The sequence below is a fragment of the Amia ocellicauda genome, chromosome 10 (assembly GCF_036373705.1).
Source record: "Amia ocellicauda isolate fAmiCal2 chromosome 10, fAmiCal2.hap1, whole genome shotgun sequence".
NCBI lineage: Eukaryota > Metazoa > Chordata > Actinopteri > Amiiformes > Amiidae > Amia > Amia ocellicauda.
The window spans coordinates 201,711-221,002 of NC_089859.1; the positions used below are offsets into that span (position 1 = coordinate 201,711).

At 40.1% G+C, this 19,292-nt stretch overlaps 1 protein-coding gene across 5 annotated transcripts in view; it reads left to right on the top strand.

Annotated features, from left to right (window-relative positions):
* Nucleotides 1-19,292, top strand: part of mid2 (midline 2) — a 156,470-nt gene that overhangs the window by 93,052 nt on the left and 44,126 nt on the right. For all 5 annotated transcript variants that reach the window (XM_066714645.1, XM_066714646.1, XM_066714648.1 and 2 more), the window contains one exon: nt 1,686-2,413. In XM_066714645.1, the coding sequence (XP_066570742.1) occupies nt 1,742-2,413 (672 nt within the window). In that variant the 5' untranslated portion in view covers nt 1,686-1,741. The remainder of the gene's footprint in view (nt 1-1,685; nt 2,414-19,292) is intronic.

Sequence of the window (19,292 nt, forward strand, 5' to 3'; positions counted from 1 at the left end):
GAAAACATAAATAATCATGATCATGCTGGGTCAGTAATACATTTGACCCTTATTGATAAATGAGCTTCTTTAAAATGCATATGATTTACTCTTCCCACATTGTTATACTGACAGGAATAAACGGGGCTAAAGACGCAGCTTGTGCTTTGACCACAGCCCAGGTTCTAGTGCCTCCGTGTTTGTGACATCGCTGTGAAATCCCTCTCCCAGCTACCCGCACGCGAGTGAAATCGATGGTGAGAGACGCATCGGTGAGTGGAAAGAAAAGAGGAAACAGATTTGATTTCCACAGAAGAATCAAAAATCTAATCAGCAGGTTCGTAATGGAATGGTAGCCATAAGGGTCATCAATTATTATGCCTTGGATCCTTTGCTTTTTTTGTTACAAAGAGAAAATAAAAAATAACTTGTAGGTAATGAGATGCTTGTCCACATCGACTGGGATTTGATATGAAAACCCATCAGCCCTGCACTCCACAGCCCCCTGCTCAGTCACTCTGATTTGTTTTCATACCCTGACAGGTGACTGAGTGCTGGCGTCGCAGGCCTGGCAGGGCTGTCCACGTGACCACATTGATTAATGCTCTGTGTGTTCAGAGACCTTTTACTTCAATTTATGCAGAAACATTCTCGCATTAATACCTCGTACCGTAGCTGTCCGCCGTTGTGCCCAAACCCGGACCATTCCCCGGCTGTGAAAATAATAAGGGACCAAAAAAAAAAGATTTGAAAGTGAGGGAATTGAATAGTGAGAGGAAAGCCTATTTATGAGTGTGTGTGGAAACTGGAGGTGTTCGGCCTCTCATGGGGTTTCTTAAGTGATGCAGTGCATTATATCTTCTGTCACTCGACAGCCTATACACCGGGCCCAGTCCGGACACCCGCTGGGAGAGGCAGGAGCAGAGAAATGCCAGTATATCCTGCCACTGCCACCTTCCATCAGCGCTAGCCTCCGTCTCTCGGTGCATGCCGGCTTCGGCCGCCTGCTGTGTTTTTTTTTTTTTTTCCTCCGGCATAACAGTGTAGGTGGCTGCCACGCTAATGCAGTGCCTCGCTACGAGGAAGCAGCAGAGCGGCTGGAGCTGGATGGGAAGACATTGGGGGGAAGAAGCACATTTCATAGTGTCCTGCCTTGTGTTTGTCTCATAAAAAAAAATAAAAAACACATACTTTCAGATGCCATGTGAGCAACCATTTAGAGGAGGTTTTTCTCTGTGCAGATTCTACATTTATTTATGTTATGATGTTCATTTCGGTGTTGTTTTGTCCGTGCAGGGCAACATCTAAGTGTGTCGGCAGATTGTGGATTCTATTCACTGTTGCTGGCACTGTGAGATGTGTGGTTCACGCCGATTGTCCCAGACTGTTGATCGTGTGTGTACTAGTCTGTCCTGTCAATAGATCAAGTCACACATTGTGTTGTTGGTAAGAAAGCTGATCATATATCATTATTTATTGTTTTGAGAAAAAAATGAAACCTTAATTTTCATGATTTTTATTTTTAGATTTTTCCTGGAAAAAAAAAAAAATTCTTTGCAAATTTACTTTTCTCTCTTTAGACATCTAGGCTTTACATTTGCATTAAATTGCAAAATACCTCAAGAGTCTTTAGAAAAGAAAGGTGTGGGTTCCTCTGATCTGATCATTTGATAGCGAATCCTCATTTGCTTTTTCTTTCCCTCCAGGTAACAGACCAGCTTGAGTGGGATTTGATGTCGCCTCTAGATTGGTTCAACTGAAGATGGAAACACTGGAGTCGGAGCTAACCTGCCCGATCTGTCTGGAGTTGTTCGAAGACCCTCTGCTGCTCCCCTGTGCCCACAGCCTGTGTTTCAACTGCGCCCACCGCATCCTGGTGTCCCACTGCTCCACCAACGAGCCCGTCGAGTCGATCTCCGCTTTCCAGTGCCCCACGTGCCGCTACGTCATCACGCTGAATCACCGCGGCCTGGAGGGGCTGAAGCGCAATGTGACTCTGCAGAACATCATTGACCGCTTCCAGAAAGCCTCTCTGAGCGGACCCAACTCTCCCAGTGAGAGCCGCCGCGAGCGCCCCTACAGCAGCCGCAGCTCCCCCGCCACCGCCATGTCGCTGGAGCGTGTGGGCTGCCAGTTCTGCGAGCAGGACCCGCCCCGCGAGGCGGTCAAGACCTGCGTCACCTGCGAGGTATCCTACTGCGACCGCTGCCTGCGGGCCACCCACCCCAACAAGAAGCCCTTCACCAGCCACCGCCTGGTGGAGCCCGTGCCTGATGCCCACCTGCGCGGCCTCACCTGCCTGGAGCACGAGAACGAGAAGGTCAACATGTACTGCATCGTCGACGACCAGCTCATCTGTGCCTTGTGCAAGCTGGTGGGCCGGCACAGGGATCACCAGGTCTCCTCGCTGAGTGAGCGCTATGACAAGCTGAAGGTAAGTGTGTTCGGTGCCAGACCAAGACCTCCAAACTCCTCCGCTTGAGCGCCACACACTCCCAGAGTCTCCTGGTCCTGGAGGGCCCCTTTCCTGTGAGTTTTGTCAGACACCTTTAATCGCTAATTTCTGGGACCACATGGAAGTTATTGTTCAAATAAGCAATTAACTTGTTCAATTAAGGGAATTCTGGTAATTGAGGCCTGAATTGAGGCATTTTCTTTATGCCAAATCTCTACATGACTTCATTTCACAAAACAGCTGCTTAATTGATCACATTGAAATGGTTCCAGATGTTAAGAAATTGATAATTAAAGGTGACCTATAAAAGCTGTTGGATAGGGGCCCTTAAGGATTGGGTAAACTCTTGGATTGTTTAAACTAATTTCAGCTCTTAATACATTTTGTTTTTTTAAGTAATTGACCTGGAGCAACTGAATCAGTAATTCATAGCCTGTTGAGTTGTTTAGAGAGCAAAGGTCTTAGCAGACTTAGGACAGTGCGAACAGAGATGTCTTTGATTGATGTTGTGGCAGCAAGGTTTAAACTCACGGCTCAGCAAGTGCAACCAATTATGAGCAAAAATGAGAATCGGAAGAGGGCTCTAGGACCAGGGTTGGGGAACAGAAAAATCATTGGAAAAGTCATCATTACATGGAGCTCAGTGAATGTGTATTAAAACTGAGGATGAACTGGTAGCTGGTGTCTCTTATGACGAATTGCATACTACTATAAAAAATATTAAACAAACACTTGTTTTTACATATACATCATTAAATGGATAATTCAGTGACAGTAGCTTGGTTATCAGGATATTGTTTCCTATAAATTGCCATTTGCGTTGCCTAAACTCTAGCGTAACCCATTTCTCATTATGTGGTTCCCGGCTCTAATTATATGGTTTGTAGGAGCAAAAGAAGGAAAGAAATGGCTCAGTTCAGCATATGTTTCAGTTAATTGAATTCCTGGCAATTATCTGTGGTGAAATGGAATAATTTGTGCTGCCTGCTGCTTCTGAATTTGGACTTCTCAAAAACACCTTCTTATATTCACACCAGTTCCTTGTGTAATAGGTTTCTGCTATTAATGACAACATTTCCCAGATTATCCGGCAGCTACTATACAGAAAGTCCCTTTGAGTGGGAGAGTCATTATTATAGTAGATGACTCTGCACTCCCTAAAGCCCATTCTGTTCAGTGAGGAAGTGCATTGCTGACCCACCAGAAAGACCCGCACTGCTGAATCAGGCCAAACAGGAGGCTCTCAATAGCGAACCGGCAGACTGAACCTGCGCCCAATCAGAAACAGTGGTTATTGACATGTAGCCTCTAGCTAAGAGTTTGAGGGAGTGACCCTTTCCATTATTCACATTTTAATGAGGCCAGACCAGATCTGTACGACAGTAAAAAGGTTGTGTGGCTTGTCTTTTATTATGCTTGGGCTTTTGTTTCCCCCACACAATCTAAAATTACAAGGTTAAGTGCACAGTAGCATGGATATCAGGCTACTGTTCACAATAATGGTCAATCTAGTTCAGAAGCTTTCATAAGGGAGGTGTTTTTGAATGGGGTATGGTAACAATTTCCTGCTTCTTTCAGTGGTACGATCATGACTAGAAAGGATACTGTTGAAGGGGTATCATAAGACAGATCTCTGAATCTTTTCTCAATATACTCTGTTAAAGAGATGGGTGTGATCACATTTTGCATTCCACCTGATCCGACATTTACGCTGGATTTCAGCCCTTTGTTGAGGAATTCACATGCTTGTAATTACTATTATTCGGCTCTATTGCTACGGTTGGAAAGTTCAGGTGATATTATCTTGTGCACTTTGTTTAACATTAAACATTGTGTGCTTTTGTGAAGGGAAAGGAGTTCAGTGAGGTCCTCTCATCCCAGATCACTGGGATTAGAGCTGTTATATAGAGGTGTTATATAAAACTGAGATGAAGAGAGAGAGCACTGTTTGTGTTGTTCTTGTTATTATTATTCTAATAAAATGAAAACATAACATGATCCCCCATTTCCCCTATTTGTGATCCCCTTAATCTTGGCTGTCTAATTCTAATTAAATATTGATTCACTCTGCTAATAAGTTCTGAGCATATGTACATTAATGTCTCCTTTCTTTGAAAAGAATAATAGATTTCTTTATATATATATATATATATATATATATATATATATATATATAAATTAGCTTTATGGAAGGGAAATTGGAGACTTTGTTATTTAGTGCTTTTTGTAATTTTTACATCTTCAGACTACAGTGCATGTTTTTTTAGTTTTTTTTTTTTTCCTTCATAGCAGCAGCAGCTAATTTGAATGTTATTCAACCATAGCTTTGAACTTTCCTAACTTTGAACTGTCAATCGTGAACGATGGAAGTGAACTAATGGGAACAAGTGCAGCTCAGAAAACTTCTAATCTTCACCCTTGTTTAGGGAAATAAGTCTACTCTACACAAAGTTTGCAGAGAAATACCAACTGCCACTTTTTCCTCAAGCATGGGTTTATCCACACATCAGTGGCCTGTGGATGGTTAAATTCAGCACAGAGGTATTTACTGACAAAATGAGTGAACAACCTTTTAGTTATACTGGGAAGTCCCTGTGTTTCCTTTCCTAAAACTGTAATGCTCTTGAAGGGAGTTGGATTGATTTGGCCTCTGAGTGAATCAGTGATTTGACACAACCAGCCGGATGTTGTTTTGTTTTTTTGGACATGACTGACTGTTTTTTGTATTATTATTATTGGATATGTAGGGATAACTTTACTTCACTGTCCCTAACAAGGACTCAAGAGGACAATGGTCAGAGAATATTAATTTCTGCTGGTACCAGAAAGGGTTAATAGTAAAACAAACACGGTACCAACCTGTTTTCTAACTCCTCGCTTGTCACGTTTCACCTCAAAGATTCCAAGGAAATGTAACTCCACTTTGCTTGTAGCTATAGCACTCCCATCCCAGTAAGGCTGGTTGCAACTGGCAGCTGCGTAAACATGGGGTTTCTGTTTTTATAAAGGATGTCAGTTAAACATAGAGGAAGGTAACGATTCATCTCATGATGTTGTGGCATTTGCACAAGCCTGCTACACAGTCTATTAACGGTGTTGTCATAAAGGATCGATATGGATTGACTGTGACATACTGCGCAGTAGGGAAATGCAGCTGCCTCCCACAAATAGATGTCTTTAAAAATTCAGAGGAGCTTACAGTTATTGTCCCTCGTGAGCTGAGAGGACATTGCCTGTTCCTGACCAGGTGTGGTAATGGCTTTAGTGACTGGCATTGCTTTGTGCATTGCTTGCTAGATCCATAAAGCTGCGCTGTTTTTACAGTGGCAGGTTTTCATGGTTTGTTTTCTAAATGTCTCCATTTGCTCAAAGCCTGGTTCACCATTATCAAGCTGAATGTAAATGTTTTGTGCAAGTTGACAGTATTTATGTAACTGTGCTTCTGAATCCCGTGCGTACTGTTCCTCCAGCTTGGCAATCTGCATTGATGACATTATTTGTTAATTGCATTTCTAACTTGGTTTGTACAACAATTACAGTGTATTTATTGAAATGATCAAAACAGCATTGTTGTTCCATATCAAATATTTTTGAAAGACCGGGATGTTTTGTCTCGCTTGTGTGAAGTACGTGCTGGTTTATAGGAGTCTCAGTCCAGTTAAGCAGCTAAAAATGGACAGCACTAACCTATGCAAGTTCAAGAGATTGCAGCCTTCGTTTGAGATGCTTTCTGATCCTCTGAGGTTCAAATATACCCTTTGATGTATGGGCCTGATTTTTAGTGTTGACGTGTTATTGAAATATTGAAAAGTCGCTATTAAAAGTGTGTGGATGTGAGTTGACTTTGGCCTGATGGTGATATTTTGGACTCGTACACCACAGCAGGCGAATTTCACAGCAGATGATCAGGTTCATTTGTCAGCAGGCCATGACCGCAGACCAACAGTCTACCTGCTTAACTCACACGACCCGCTCGAGAAGACTGACTTATTATTAACTAATCTACCAGGGATACACCTATAAATCTTTTAACAATATCCAGTAAAATAATCTAAGGCTAAGACGGAACATTGCAAAACCCAGAGAGGCAGTTTAAACACCATTTCGGTCTTCTATCTGCTTGGCTGTTTATCCTCTTGTCTTGTTCTGTTTTTGGGATGGACAGCAATATTATGCAACTCCTTCCAAATCTTCTATTTTCAATTTCTTCAATTACTACAACTTGAAGCTGTCAGAATCCCATTTTACATTTGATTTAGTTTGTTTTTGTGTTCATTGAACCGTGAGCTCAGGGTATTCTGGAGCAGTGCCAACACTTTGTAGTGGTTCTTTACCAATCTCAAGAAGGGCACAGACATTTATGTTTTCTTCTTGTATTGAATATATCTCAAAGCAACTTAAAACAGACATTTTTATTTTAGTGTTTTTATCTTCAGTAAACCTTGAACCTGACTGCTGCTTGTAAAATATGTACCATTGAAGCAGGGATTTCCTCTGAAAATTACTTACTTTTATTTTTGTCTGCTGTACTGTAAGCTGATGTAGGTTTTACCCAAAATACTGACACAATAGTATTTTGACCCTTGTACTCAGTAAATACCCAGCTGTATGTTGCTTTGGATGAAAGTGTATGGTATTTTTGATTTCAAGAGTAGTGCCAAAGGTATTTCAGGAGAGGTACAGGGCGTGTGCTTTGGGTCTGATTTCTTATTTCCTCACTCCATCCCTTGTTTCCTTCAGACATTTTTTTGTATATTACATTACATTTGAACCAGTAATGAGCACTCCTTTAAAGTTGTGAAAAGTATTATGAGGTGCTTTAATTCATTCATAACTTCAAATAGCCAATCATTAATCTTAGATAAAACGCGATGAAACAGTTTAGAGAGAGAATATTTGAGCAGCTTAAAGCCCAAACTGCCAACTTTTTCTTTAACCTTTTCCTCTAACTTTTGACAGTCAATGCTTTCATATTTTGCATTTGGAAGAGATGTTACTATATTATTTTATTTTACGTCGGTAAATAAGACATGGCATTCCTTACTGATGAAGACAGCAACACACTTACTTCTGCACTCTTTAGTGCTCTATATTTAATTTCAAATGTTTGTCAATTGTAGACGCTACATAGCATCACAGACCTGAATTGTATCATCTTTATGGAAGGCAAATTCTGGACGTTTTTCATGCAAATTTAGAATAAAACCCAATACAAAGTTTATGCTTATTTCTCTTCACTTCACAACACACAGCGTGTATACATATATAATTCTGTTTATTTAAATTGGCATTGTATTTATACTGCTTTGTCTCTTTATAATACCTTTCTACACAAAGTATAATCTACTATTTTATGTATTAAAATACTTATGAACCATATTGATGATTCTTATTACATTTAATGAAAAATGCGACACATGGAAACAGTGGTTGGCTAAACAGTCCCAGGCAGGCTTTGGAAAGGGGCCACAAGTCATCTTCTGCCAGGGAGGGTTTTTCTCCCCGAACAGAAACGAGAAACAAGACGCCAGGTGTTCCAGGGATGCTCGCGTCTGACAGCCGCCCTTCGATACTGAGTGAGATTTCAAGCAGGGTGCTTCAGCTGTTTGATGTTGCCATATGGTCTCTCTGCTGATTGAAGCTAATGATAGGAAAGCAGGTGCTTTTGGAGCCAGAGTTCAACTATTTTATCCGAAGAGCTGAAAACTGAAGCTTTTTTCTTTTTTTTTTTTTTTAAGCTTAATTCATCCTTCGTTTATGACGCTAGGTCACAAAATATTCAGTTATGCTGTAAACATGGGTAACATGTAAACATTTTTTATCTCTTTTTCAATGTGCTTCTCCCCCCCAAAAAAGAGGGGAATGGTTGGAAAAGGAGGTGAAGTGTATTGATCTGTGCTGCACTCAGCAGAGACATCGATAACTGATTTTAAAACCAATGTCTCTAAGATTATATGTGTAGATGTATTTTAAACTATTCTCACTCTTCATTTGAATCAATGTGATGTTTGCAATTATATATCTTTGAATACTATTTCAACCCAGAGAAAAATGGTTACATCGAGTTGAGACTCCCACTCCCATTGATTTCTGCAAATAAATCATTCTGTATTATCTTGCTCTGGGGGTTTACAGTATTTTACTTGATGTTTAATTGTATTCAGTACTACTCTTTTGCTTCATAAATGCATTGATAATCCTTGCACTTTATTTAGTATTTATTATTCATTAAAAATGAAAAATGGATTAGTTTCAGATGCTGACACTGATCTATTATGTAAAACTTGGGTGGAGTGGACTTTAAGTGCAGTTCCATTCAACTTCCTGTCTTTAACATCTGTGTTTTTTTTATATATATATATATACACAAGTTATTTGATTGAAGTAACTAAGTGGTTGACTGAGCCTCCAGGGTCAATTTTAAAATTGGAATTCGTTTTCATGTTGTTTATGGTTTCGCTTGTTTGTGTCGTAAAGAGGTACTTCACAAGGTCGAGCAGTTTAGAGCCAAGGACAATTTGCTGATGAATGTATTTAGCACAGTAGCGGTAAACAAACAAGAATGTATTAACCTGGAAGTACTTCTATATAACCTCAAACATTTTGTGTGTATATAAATACATATAGATAATGTCTTTAGTATTTAAAGGATTGTTGTTTTTAAAAAATTAAGACCCAAAACGGGGATCTGAAAAGCTTAATTCCGATTTTTAAAAGTTGCAAGTACCAGCAGCCTCTGCAGTTATTAGTCTTATGGTACATCCTTCCAAGGACTGTTTTAAGCTTCTTAAAGAAAGTATTTCTTCCAAAAAGTGGCTCCATGCAGCCTAATTCCATGACTGACTTGATTCGGTATTTATAGCCTTTTATAGAGGTCATCTTCTGACTGTTTGTGTTATTTGACGTCGGAAATAGCGGGGCTGCCAATCTCCCTGTTTAACGCCGGTCTGTTTCCTTCCCTCTCCTGAAGGGAGATGTAAATAAGGGAGCTTACAGTCTAATCCAGCCCATTCCACAATGCAAGGTGCGAGTGGAAGATAGGACTCGGGTGAATGTAATCAGTCAAAACAAAACCGGTCCTGAGGGGTCACTTTATCAGGTGGTTGAAAGCCCTGCAGTTTGTACGGGAGGACCTGTTCTCTGCGGCCGCGCTCTTTACCATGTCGCACCGTGAGCTGAAGGAGTTGTTTACCATGAAATGAAATGAACAAAACCAGCCTTAAGCTTTGAGAAGGAACAGATTCCTTATTTTGTGTTTTTTTCTCCAGGGATTGTCAGAGAACCAATTCAGCAGCAGAAATCAGACTCGCATGGCGCCGCTGCTGATCCGTTTCAGACTTCTTGTCATTGGGTATGATGAACCAGAAAAGCAGTTATAAAGCCGTTTTTAGTCTTATTTTGTAACCCATATCTCTTTCCTAGCAAACTAACTCAAAATAATTGGAAATAGGTCAAACCTGATGTTGGCTTGGCAGCTTATTCAATCTGAGATGGCTCACACTGCTGTGGGATTCACATACCATTCCTGTGACGTGATGCAAGTCTGTTCAGCCTTAACACGCCCAGGCAAACACGTCAACATGGTCAGCATTATCTATTTATTTAGTGGCATGCATCTTTTAGGGTTTGAACCTAATGTCTTGCAGCAGTGCTTCACACTAGTAAATCTTCACACACATACAATTATATTAAAAAGGTTTAGATTGTGTTTCCTGTGTGTACATGGTCACAGAATAAGCTTATGCTTTGTATGCTGTATAGAAATGGCTGACCAAGTGGCACTCTTAGGCAGCTTTAGTGGGTGCCTGGAGCTATCTACTTTTTATACACTGTATGCTTGATTATCTGTAAGGCTATTGTTTGTTTACTTGTGTGGTTTGGGTTGCACATTACAGGTCACACTTGTAATGGAAATAATGCGGTCATTGCAGCACTGAAAGGGCCGTGTGAGGAGCCTGTAAATATTACCCCCAGTGGCCTACTTCAGCTTGTTAGTTTTCGTCTCTCAAGAGTGCTCACGGGTTGGGCTTTTTTCCTAGTTGACCCTTACCAGCGTAAAAAAAACTAATCAAAGAGAGTTGTCATCTATATTGTCAATGCTCCATCGTAGCCAGGGCAGGGGTTAGTCCATTCATAATGTCCTTGACGTGAGGCAGGGAGGACGGTGATTCCTCAAAGCACAAGAAAAGGAAGGGTGAATAAAAGATCTTCATATCCATCCATTGTTGAATTTTGATCATTTTACGGTTTCATTTTTCTAGAACTCCGATCTGCTGATGCTAATATAACATTCTGTACCGAGAGAAATGGAAGTCGCTACTTTGTTGAATGCCTACTCTTAGCCAGCGACGGCTAACCACACGATAACTGAACTCACCCTTTAATAGCGCTGCGGTTGCCTGTCTTTCTGTGAGCGTCTCAACCGCCTTTTAATCAGAGGACAGTCAGAGAGCATTTAAAATATGCAGCTCTTCTCATGAAGCGTGCCTTTGCATTTAATCGGGTCTTCCTGGGATTAGCGCGGTGTTATGTCATAGCGGCTACCCTTCATTTGAAACGGAAAGGAAACAATTTAGTAAACCTCTCACTAAAGGTTTATGATGTCCATGCAGTCATCTGTGATCGCTGTCACAGAAGTTAAAGGCTGTTTGCTGAACGGTCACAGTTATTTTTAAGGGATTACCTTTTTCTTCTTTCAAAGAGAAATTGGGCCACATAGCATTAATAGGCAGAGGTTTAATATCCACACACACAGGTTTTGTTCCTGTGCTCTTGCTCACATTTGGCCCCGTCTTCTTCTTGCATATAATAATTTAAAACACACTTCATCTATAATTTGTCAAAAGTGTTCTTTGATCCACTGATATTAATCTCTGTAGCTGGGTAGAATTTCTGTATCAGCAAGGATTATATAATCCATCAAGGGAGAGCTAATTTGTAATTTAGACATGCATGCTATGTATTGGCATGGAAAAATGCTTTGTGGACAAAGTGAGTCTGGCTGCTTTAGTAGCATTGGAGGATTAATTAAAAAATAAATTGTCATCAGTTAGTTGAGCAGGAATAAAGCTTGGAAAGAACGTGCCACTCTGCTGTGCCCCATCCCATCGTATCCTCCTTAAAACACCACTGCATATGTTTTGGAATTCAAATTATGAAAGTTGTCTCTTCCCTTTAGGAAACAGAATTAGACCGACTTTTTTTGTCCTGAGATACAAAAGACCCTGCACTGATCTCTCTGTAGGGGTCAGTTATTCCACGACTTGGAAACTGTATTTCCTCAAAGTGCAGGAATACAGCGGACACTGTTCCCTGTTCCCCTAGTCCGTGTCTGTGAAGTTCATCACATCCTGTTCGTGTAAAATTCCATCATCACCTGCCAAGAACGCGTTCCTTTCATAAACACACATTGTAGCTGAAATTAAAACGGGGAGATGTGAACGTCCACATGAGTTACGAGTTCTTCCTGCATTGTAATTCATAAGCCTTTCTCTTGTACACCATAAAACTCCCCCCCTTGTCGTAGAGATCCAGCCATGCTTTAGTGTTTGTATCTGTCCCTGTAACCTAATCTAATTAATGCATGATTTCACTGCTGCTTCAGTCTTCACTCATAGAATCAGTGGATTAATACTGTCCTTCAAAAATGTACATTCATGTGATTATTTGTATGCATACTTTATCAATTTTCCTTCAAAACATATTTGATTTTCCTTTGCCACATTACAGAGTGGAGAAATCGCAGACATTTATAGTACTCTAGTTTATTTTCCTTGATTTCACTCTGATGTAGCACTCCAACACAATTTTAAATACTTAAATATAATTGGTTTGTAATAGTCGTGTCCTTGTGTTTTTATTGAACAGCAGTTAATTCTGTCCAACAACCGAAGCATTATCAATAATCTATGAAAAAAATAACAACAAACATCCCTTTTGCTGTCCTGTGATAGTAAACCTAAAAAGTAGAGCTACTTTCATATGTCTAAAGAAAGATTGTTTTACAGTCTATTATGTGTCTATTAATTTGTTACAACATTCTTCAAGAATTCAGAAACATGCAGGAAAAATCTAAAACGTTCAATGTTTTTTTCCAAAGTTTCTTGAGTCATAAAAACAACATCTGTGTACTCTTACTGTGCTTGAGAAAGGGATGTATACAAGTCTTGGGTTAGGATTATTGTCTCTAAATAATGCCTAGTAGAAATGTAAATACTTTTGTAGATCTATTCATATGATTATTATTATTATTTTTTTTATTTCTTGGCAGACGACCTTATCCAGGACGACTTGCAACATACAGTGAGGGAAAAAAGTATTTGATCCCCTGCTGATTTTGTACGTTTGCCCACTGATAAAGAAATGATCAGTCTATAATTTTAATGGTAGGTGTATTTTAACAGTGAGAGACACAATAACAACAAACAAATCCAGAAAAATGCATTTCAATAAAGTTATAAATTGATTTGCATGTTAATGAGGGAAATAAGTATTTGACCCCTTTGACTTAGTACTTGGTGGCAAAACCCTTGTTGGCAATCACAGAGGTCAGACGGTTCTTGTAGTTGGCCACCAGGTTTGTACACATCTCAGGAGGGATTTTGTCCCACTCCTCTTTGCAGATCCTCTCCAAGTCATTAAGGTTTCGAGGCTGATGTTTGGCAACTCGAACCTTCAGCTCCCTCCACAGATTTTCTATGGGATTAAGGTCTGGAGACTGGCTAGGCCACTCCAGGACCTTAATGTGCTTCTTCTTGAGCCACTCCTTTGTTGCCTTGGCTGTGTGTTTGGGTCATTGTCATGCTGGAATACCCATCCACGACCCATTTTCAATGCCCTGGCTGAGGGAAGGAGGTTCTCACCCAAGATTTGACGGTACATGGCCCCGTCCATCGTCCCTTTGATGCGGTGCAGTTGTCTTGTCCCCTTAGCAGAAAAACACCCCCAAAGCATAATGTTTCCACCTCCATGTTTGACGGTGGGGATGGTGTTCTTGGGGTCATTCCTCCTCCTCCAAACATGGCGAGTTGAGTTGATGCCAAAGAGCTCAATTTTGGTCTCATCTGACCACAACACTTTCACCCAGTTCTCCTCTGAATCAGTCAGATGTTCATTGGCAAATTTCAGACGGGCCTGTACATGTGCTTTCTTGAGCAGGGGGACCTTGCGGGCGCTGCAGGATTTCAGTCCTTCACGGCGTAGTGTGTTACAAATTGTTTTCTTGGTGACTATGGTCCCAGCTGCCTTGAGATCATTAACAAGATCCTCCCGTGTAGTTCTGGGCTGATTCCTCACTGTTCTCATGATCATTGAAACTCCATGAAGTGAGATCTTGCATGGAGCCCCAGACCGAGGGAGACTGACAGTTATTTTGTGTTTCTTCCATTTGCGAATAATCGCACCAACTGTTGTCACCTTCTCACCAAGCTGCTTGGCGATGGTCTTGTAGCCCATTCCAGCCTTGTGTAGGTCTACAATCTTGTCCCCAACATCCTTGGACAGCTCTTTGGTCTTGGCCATGGTGGAGAGTTTGGAATCTGATTGATTGATTTGCTTCTGTGGACAGGTGTCTTTTATACAGGTAACGAGCTGAGATTAGGAGCACTCCCTTTAAGAGAGTGCTCCTAATCTCAGCTCGTTACCTGTGTAAAAGACACCTGGGAGCCAGAAATCTTGCTGAATGATAGGGGATCAAATACTTATTTCACTCATTAACATGCAAATCAATTTATAACTTTATTGAAATGCATTTTTCTGGATTTTTTTGTTGTTATTGTGTCTCTCACTGTTAAAATACACCTACCATTAAAATTATAGACTGATCATTTCTTTGTCAGTGGGCAAACGTACAAAATCAGCAGGGGATCAAATACTTTTTCCCCTCACTGTAAGTATAAAACAAATTGCAAAAATACAGTTAAGTAAAAGGCATCAATCATTACAAAACATAGCAATTCAAAATAATACATTTTACAAATTCCAATTTACAATTTAAACAGGCAAGTACAGTAAGTGAGGTCCTACATCCTGGACGGTAAAAGCTAAGTGCTGTCAAGATGTAGGGTCACAGTCAAGGGCTACGGGAAAGGGAGCAAGGAGGAAAACAAAACTGAAAACACAAGAAGCATAATAAAACTGTGACGTGCTATCTAGCGGGGATAAAGGAATGATCCACCTGTTGACCTTTTCAACCATATTGGTTTTCTAACCGTGGGCCTCTATGACAAGGTTTGCTTTGAAACTTCCAAAACAAATTGAAACTTGCTGGAATCAGGTTCCTTCCAGTTTTTTTCTTTTTCCAGACCTTGCTTTTCGATAGTGATTGCATCTGTTGAAAAAACCTCGTTCTGGTACAAACTTCTGCTGCTGCAGGTTAAACCCATAACACTGAGTTGGACAAAATCTGTATCTATTTTGTATCAGAAAATGTGTAATGTTTTAATGAATTTATGCATTTCAGAGATTTATTATATATGTCCATATCAGTGTTCTCTGTGGTCGACACTCCTGATATCAAGCAGTTCTCCCATTTCCGATGCAGTGCTCTCTAGCATTACAGTCCTGTACCTGGCTCAACATGAACAACACAAAACATTGATACCTGTCCTCAAAGTACCTCTCAAACACAAATCGCACGGCTGCTCTGAAACTCTTATTAGATGCACTGTTTAATTTTTTATCACGGCTTCTCATTGATGTCTGCACATTTTGTTTTGTTTATGTCATTATTGCACATCTCGCCGCATGTAATGAGGCACAAGAGATGACTGATTGATTCTCTTTGTAGTGGATCATAAACAAAATAAACAAGTAAATTTGATTGAAGGCAACAGTCACTTTTAAACAAGTCCTACTCCAAAGTTTGTGATCAGCATATGAAGTAATTGCAAGCTCTGTTTATTTCAGTTACTGACCGGTAACATTATACATCGGATAGCTGCATGTAAAGCATGTAAATATGGTCGTTAATAATAATAACAGTATAATATATGATATTCCTGGATAAGCTAGATGAATTGCACAGAGACTGATGGTTTCAATGCAGGTAGATATGTATGTATGTTACATCTTACTCCATGTATAATTTAATGTACTGTTGTAAAGATTTATTTCACTCTGTTGGGTTTTACTGTAGCAGTGTAATTGCACAGGCAGCCCACAGAAGCACAGAACGCATCCAACTCTAAACACTAAACACCGTGATTACCGAAGGTTTCGGCAGGACTGTCCGCGCGGTAGAGAGCAGCTGTCCCGGCTGAGACGTGCCTGCTTGAATTGGTCATATCGTATCGTATTGTATTGTATTGTATTGAATTTCTGATTGATAAATTATTAAAAACCGAGCTGCAGAAAAGTTACACAAGATAATAGAATCGTACATCTTCTACAGACAACTGACACATTGGTTGATATCTTCACATTAACTTTTGTTCATTGGACCTTTACATCTATAGCGTCACGGTGTGTTCCCATAGTTTTCCCATATAAAATAAGTAAACACACCGTCCATGTTGTGTAAAGTTGTATTTTTGCAAATCTGTGTATATTTCCAGTTACTAGTTTCCAGAAACTACAACATAGCAGACCAAATCTGGATCCGCTCTTACATTACATTATTTCTAATGCAATCTTGCCATTTGGGTAGGACTTAGGGTTATTAATGTAAATACATATATAAATATGCTTTCCCCTTTTCCAAATACTTGTAATCTATATTCATAGTTTAATATAAGTTTGTTTGTTCAATAGAAAACAAAAAATAACCCCTCTCAGCTGAAACGTGAAATAACCTAGTTGAATTTGATTCGTCTTCATTTGCCTAATTGGTATATTTATTATCCTTCCAGGTGTGATGGTTTTTGTGATATGTCTACAAAAAATTACACATTTCAGAAATGTGTAAAATAATTAAGTAAACACTTTAGCTAAAAACATAATGAAAACAGAAGTCTTGAAGAATTCATATCACAGGAATAAAATAAAACCACATTTGAAATACTGATCCCAAAACATCTAAGCTCCAAGCTCTAATGATTGACTTAATACAATTATAAATACATCTTGATTGAAATATATTCAATATCTCATAGTATTTAACACAAGCAGCCAGGTGTGGACTGGAAACATGGAGGCTGATACTCAAAAGTTTATTCATTCATAAAATTCTGCAGAATGAGATCCTTTATTCAGATGTGCACCTTGATGCCACTTAATTAAATAAATGGAAATTGCAGCTATACAGAGATGGCTCTGACATCCCGACGCCCGTTCCCTCAGCCGTGGTCTAAAGACAGAAAGGGTTAACGGCGCTCTGATAGTCCTGAGGCCAGTGTGCCCTTTGTGGGAACAGTTGACTGCTCTATAAATATTTCATAAATGCCCTAACTTGTGTTTCGCTCTTGCTCCTCGCTATCAGATCTAATATTTTTTCCACTGACAGGGAAATTGGCGTTTTTCCTTCCTCTGTGTACCTTGCCTCAGAGAGCTTTTGTGACCGTGCACAGATTTGCCTGTAGAGCCAGCAACATGAGCTGCTTGTCCAGCCTCCGTGATGAATTTTTCGGCCTGTCTCCTCTCAGACAGATCTGATCGGTGCGTCTCTGGGTGAGCTCTCAAAGTCTGTCCAACTTGCTAGAGATAAAAAGTGCTTTAATGCTCTTGAGCTCATTGTGTGGTACCCATAGGCAGTTCAGATTTGGAGAAGGATTAGTAGTCATCTTGTGACTTGAGTATTTAAAAAAAAAGATGAGGCTTTTGTATTAAGAAAATCTTTGAATGCTGCAGACTGACCTGTGGATTCGAAAACCCGGTGAAACTCAGCACCAAGACAAAAAATGGACAAACGACGGCACTGCTTCTACAGCTCAGGAGCAAAATTCCACTGTATAGACAGGAATCAATGCTAGATTACTGGCTTTCCTTATGAGTTTCCTCTGGCTGTGAACGGAAAACAAGCTTTATTGTCTGATGCTAAAGGAAATGTAGCATTTTCAATAAATACACAAGTTGGACAAGACTTTTGGTAATATTTATATTAAGGTTGATTAGTAAGAGATGTAAATGTGTGTCTTCGACAAAGCTGGACAAAACTTGGTGTTTTTCTTTACCAAGAGTCTACTTGGCTGTCAAGAAAATGTACCATTGTTTATATTAGTGAAACGTGTGCAAAAAGCTCCCATCACGTGTGAAAGCCTTGTGTGAACGAGTCTCACAGGCCTTGATAAACAGGCCGTATCTATTCTCTGATCCTAGCAAGTAAACACTACGGGAATGCCATGTTCACATGTGAGTCTGAGTCACGACTTCCTTACTTGTTGAAACAGGTCAGGTTACTGTATTTGAGTCTGTCATGCATTGCCAGTTATACTTCTAGATACACATGAGACGGGTTTTAAGATGCTATTTTTATTTACTTATTTACAAGACGCTTGTCACGAAATGTGCGAATATGAGTTTGAAGCCTCCTGAAGTTCAGAGCTATAGAGCTCTATAACATGCCTGATTGAGATGCAATACACCTCGATAAAAACAAAGAACAGGACCTGCAGCAAGTGCCTCCAGCATCGACTCACGGGTCTCTCCTCCATAAAAGAAGAACAGCAAATACAGGCTGCCCTCAGAATAACAATTCACACAAATCATGACTGCGCTCAGATTGCCAAACATTCAGATAGCGCTGGCTCTGTTTAAGGACTGCAGGATCCCAATAGAGAATTATATATTTATGTATATAGATATGAATGTTTTAGGTGTATAGCCTTCATCAGGAGCCTGTAGGCAAGTAGGTGTTTTTTTTCTAAGGGAAACACGTTTTACTCTACAGCTGAACAGAATCACGATGTGTAACTATAACTCCACAACCAGCACAGAGAAATACGAGCTCTGAGCAACACGGAGCTGCTGTCGGAGACTCCAGGCCAGTGGCGTTGCCCATGTGGAAGCAGGCTGGTATCTCGCATGCCATTGGATTATTTACCATCCAGACCTAATCATCAGAATAGGAAAAAAGTACGGAAGAGCATACAATCTTAAATCTTGTGAGATCAGAGATTATATAATTTATATATACTATATTTATATAAAACATTCATCCATAAAAAGAAAACATTGTCCTAACTGTGCCTGCTGTTTTTAAATTGCTTTGTTCCCTTTAAGACATTCAAGCAGTGAAATGTGCTTTTTGTTGCCTTTTTTTTGGGAGGAAGTTTAATTATTTTCAGTATAGCTTTAAAAAATGCATATACTCATTTACATGAATGCCTTTGGTAAAGAAGTTGAAAGAATATGTTCATTAGTTAAAGGGAAGTACACAAAGTTGGACTGCAGAGGAAGGCCTTCAGCCAAATTTTTAAATAAAAAAACAATCGTTAGATGTTTTCTTGGGGGAAAGGAAGCCTTTTTCAAGAAATCGGGCAGATCTTCTATTCAGCAACAACAACAAGAAAACACTATACGATTACGCATAAGTGCGATGGAGGTACAATCTTGTTTGCAGAATACACACAGGATTTATTTTAATGCAGTCAGTGTATTGTACATTTTACATGTCCTTCTGAGAAGCTCTGAAAAACCCAGGGAAGGAGGGTCTGGTTGTGAAGTGTTATTGTTGTCCCTCCATTCTCTTACAACAAGCCTTGAGGCCTAGCAAAAAACATCGGGTTATTGATGGCAGGGCTGCTCTTTTTCCCCATTCTTTCTCTCTGGTCGTACAGGCGCCCCTCACTTCACGAGCGTTGCTTTAGTGAAGGTCTCTTTCCCTCTTTACGAGGGTTATTCGCTACAACCAACTCTGCTCCAGCACCGAGAACATGTTCTACAGACCCACCATGAAAACACGCAGATTGCATGCCCCGCGTTG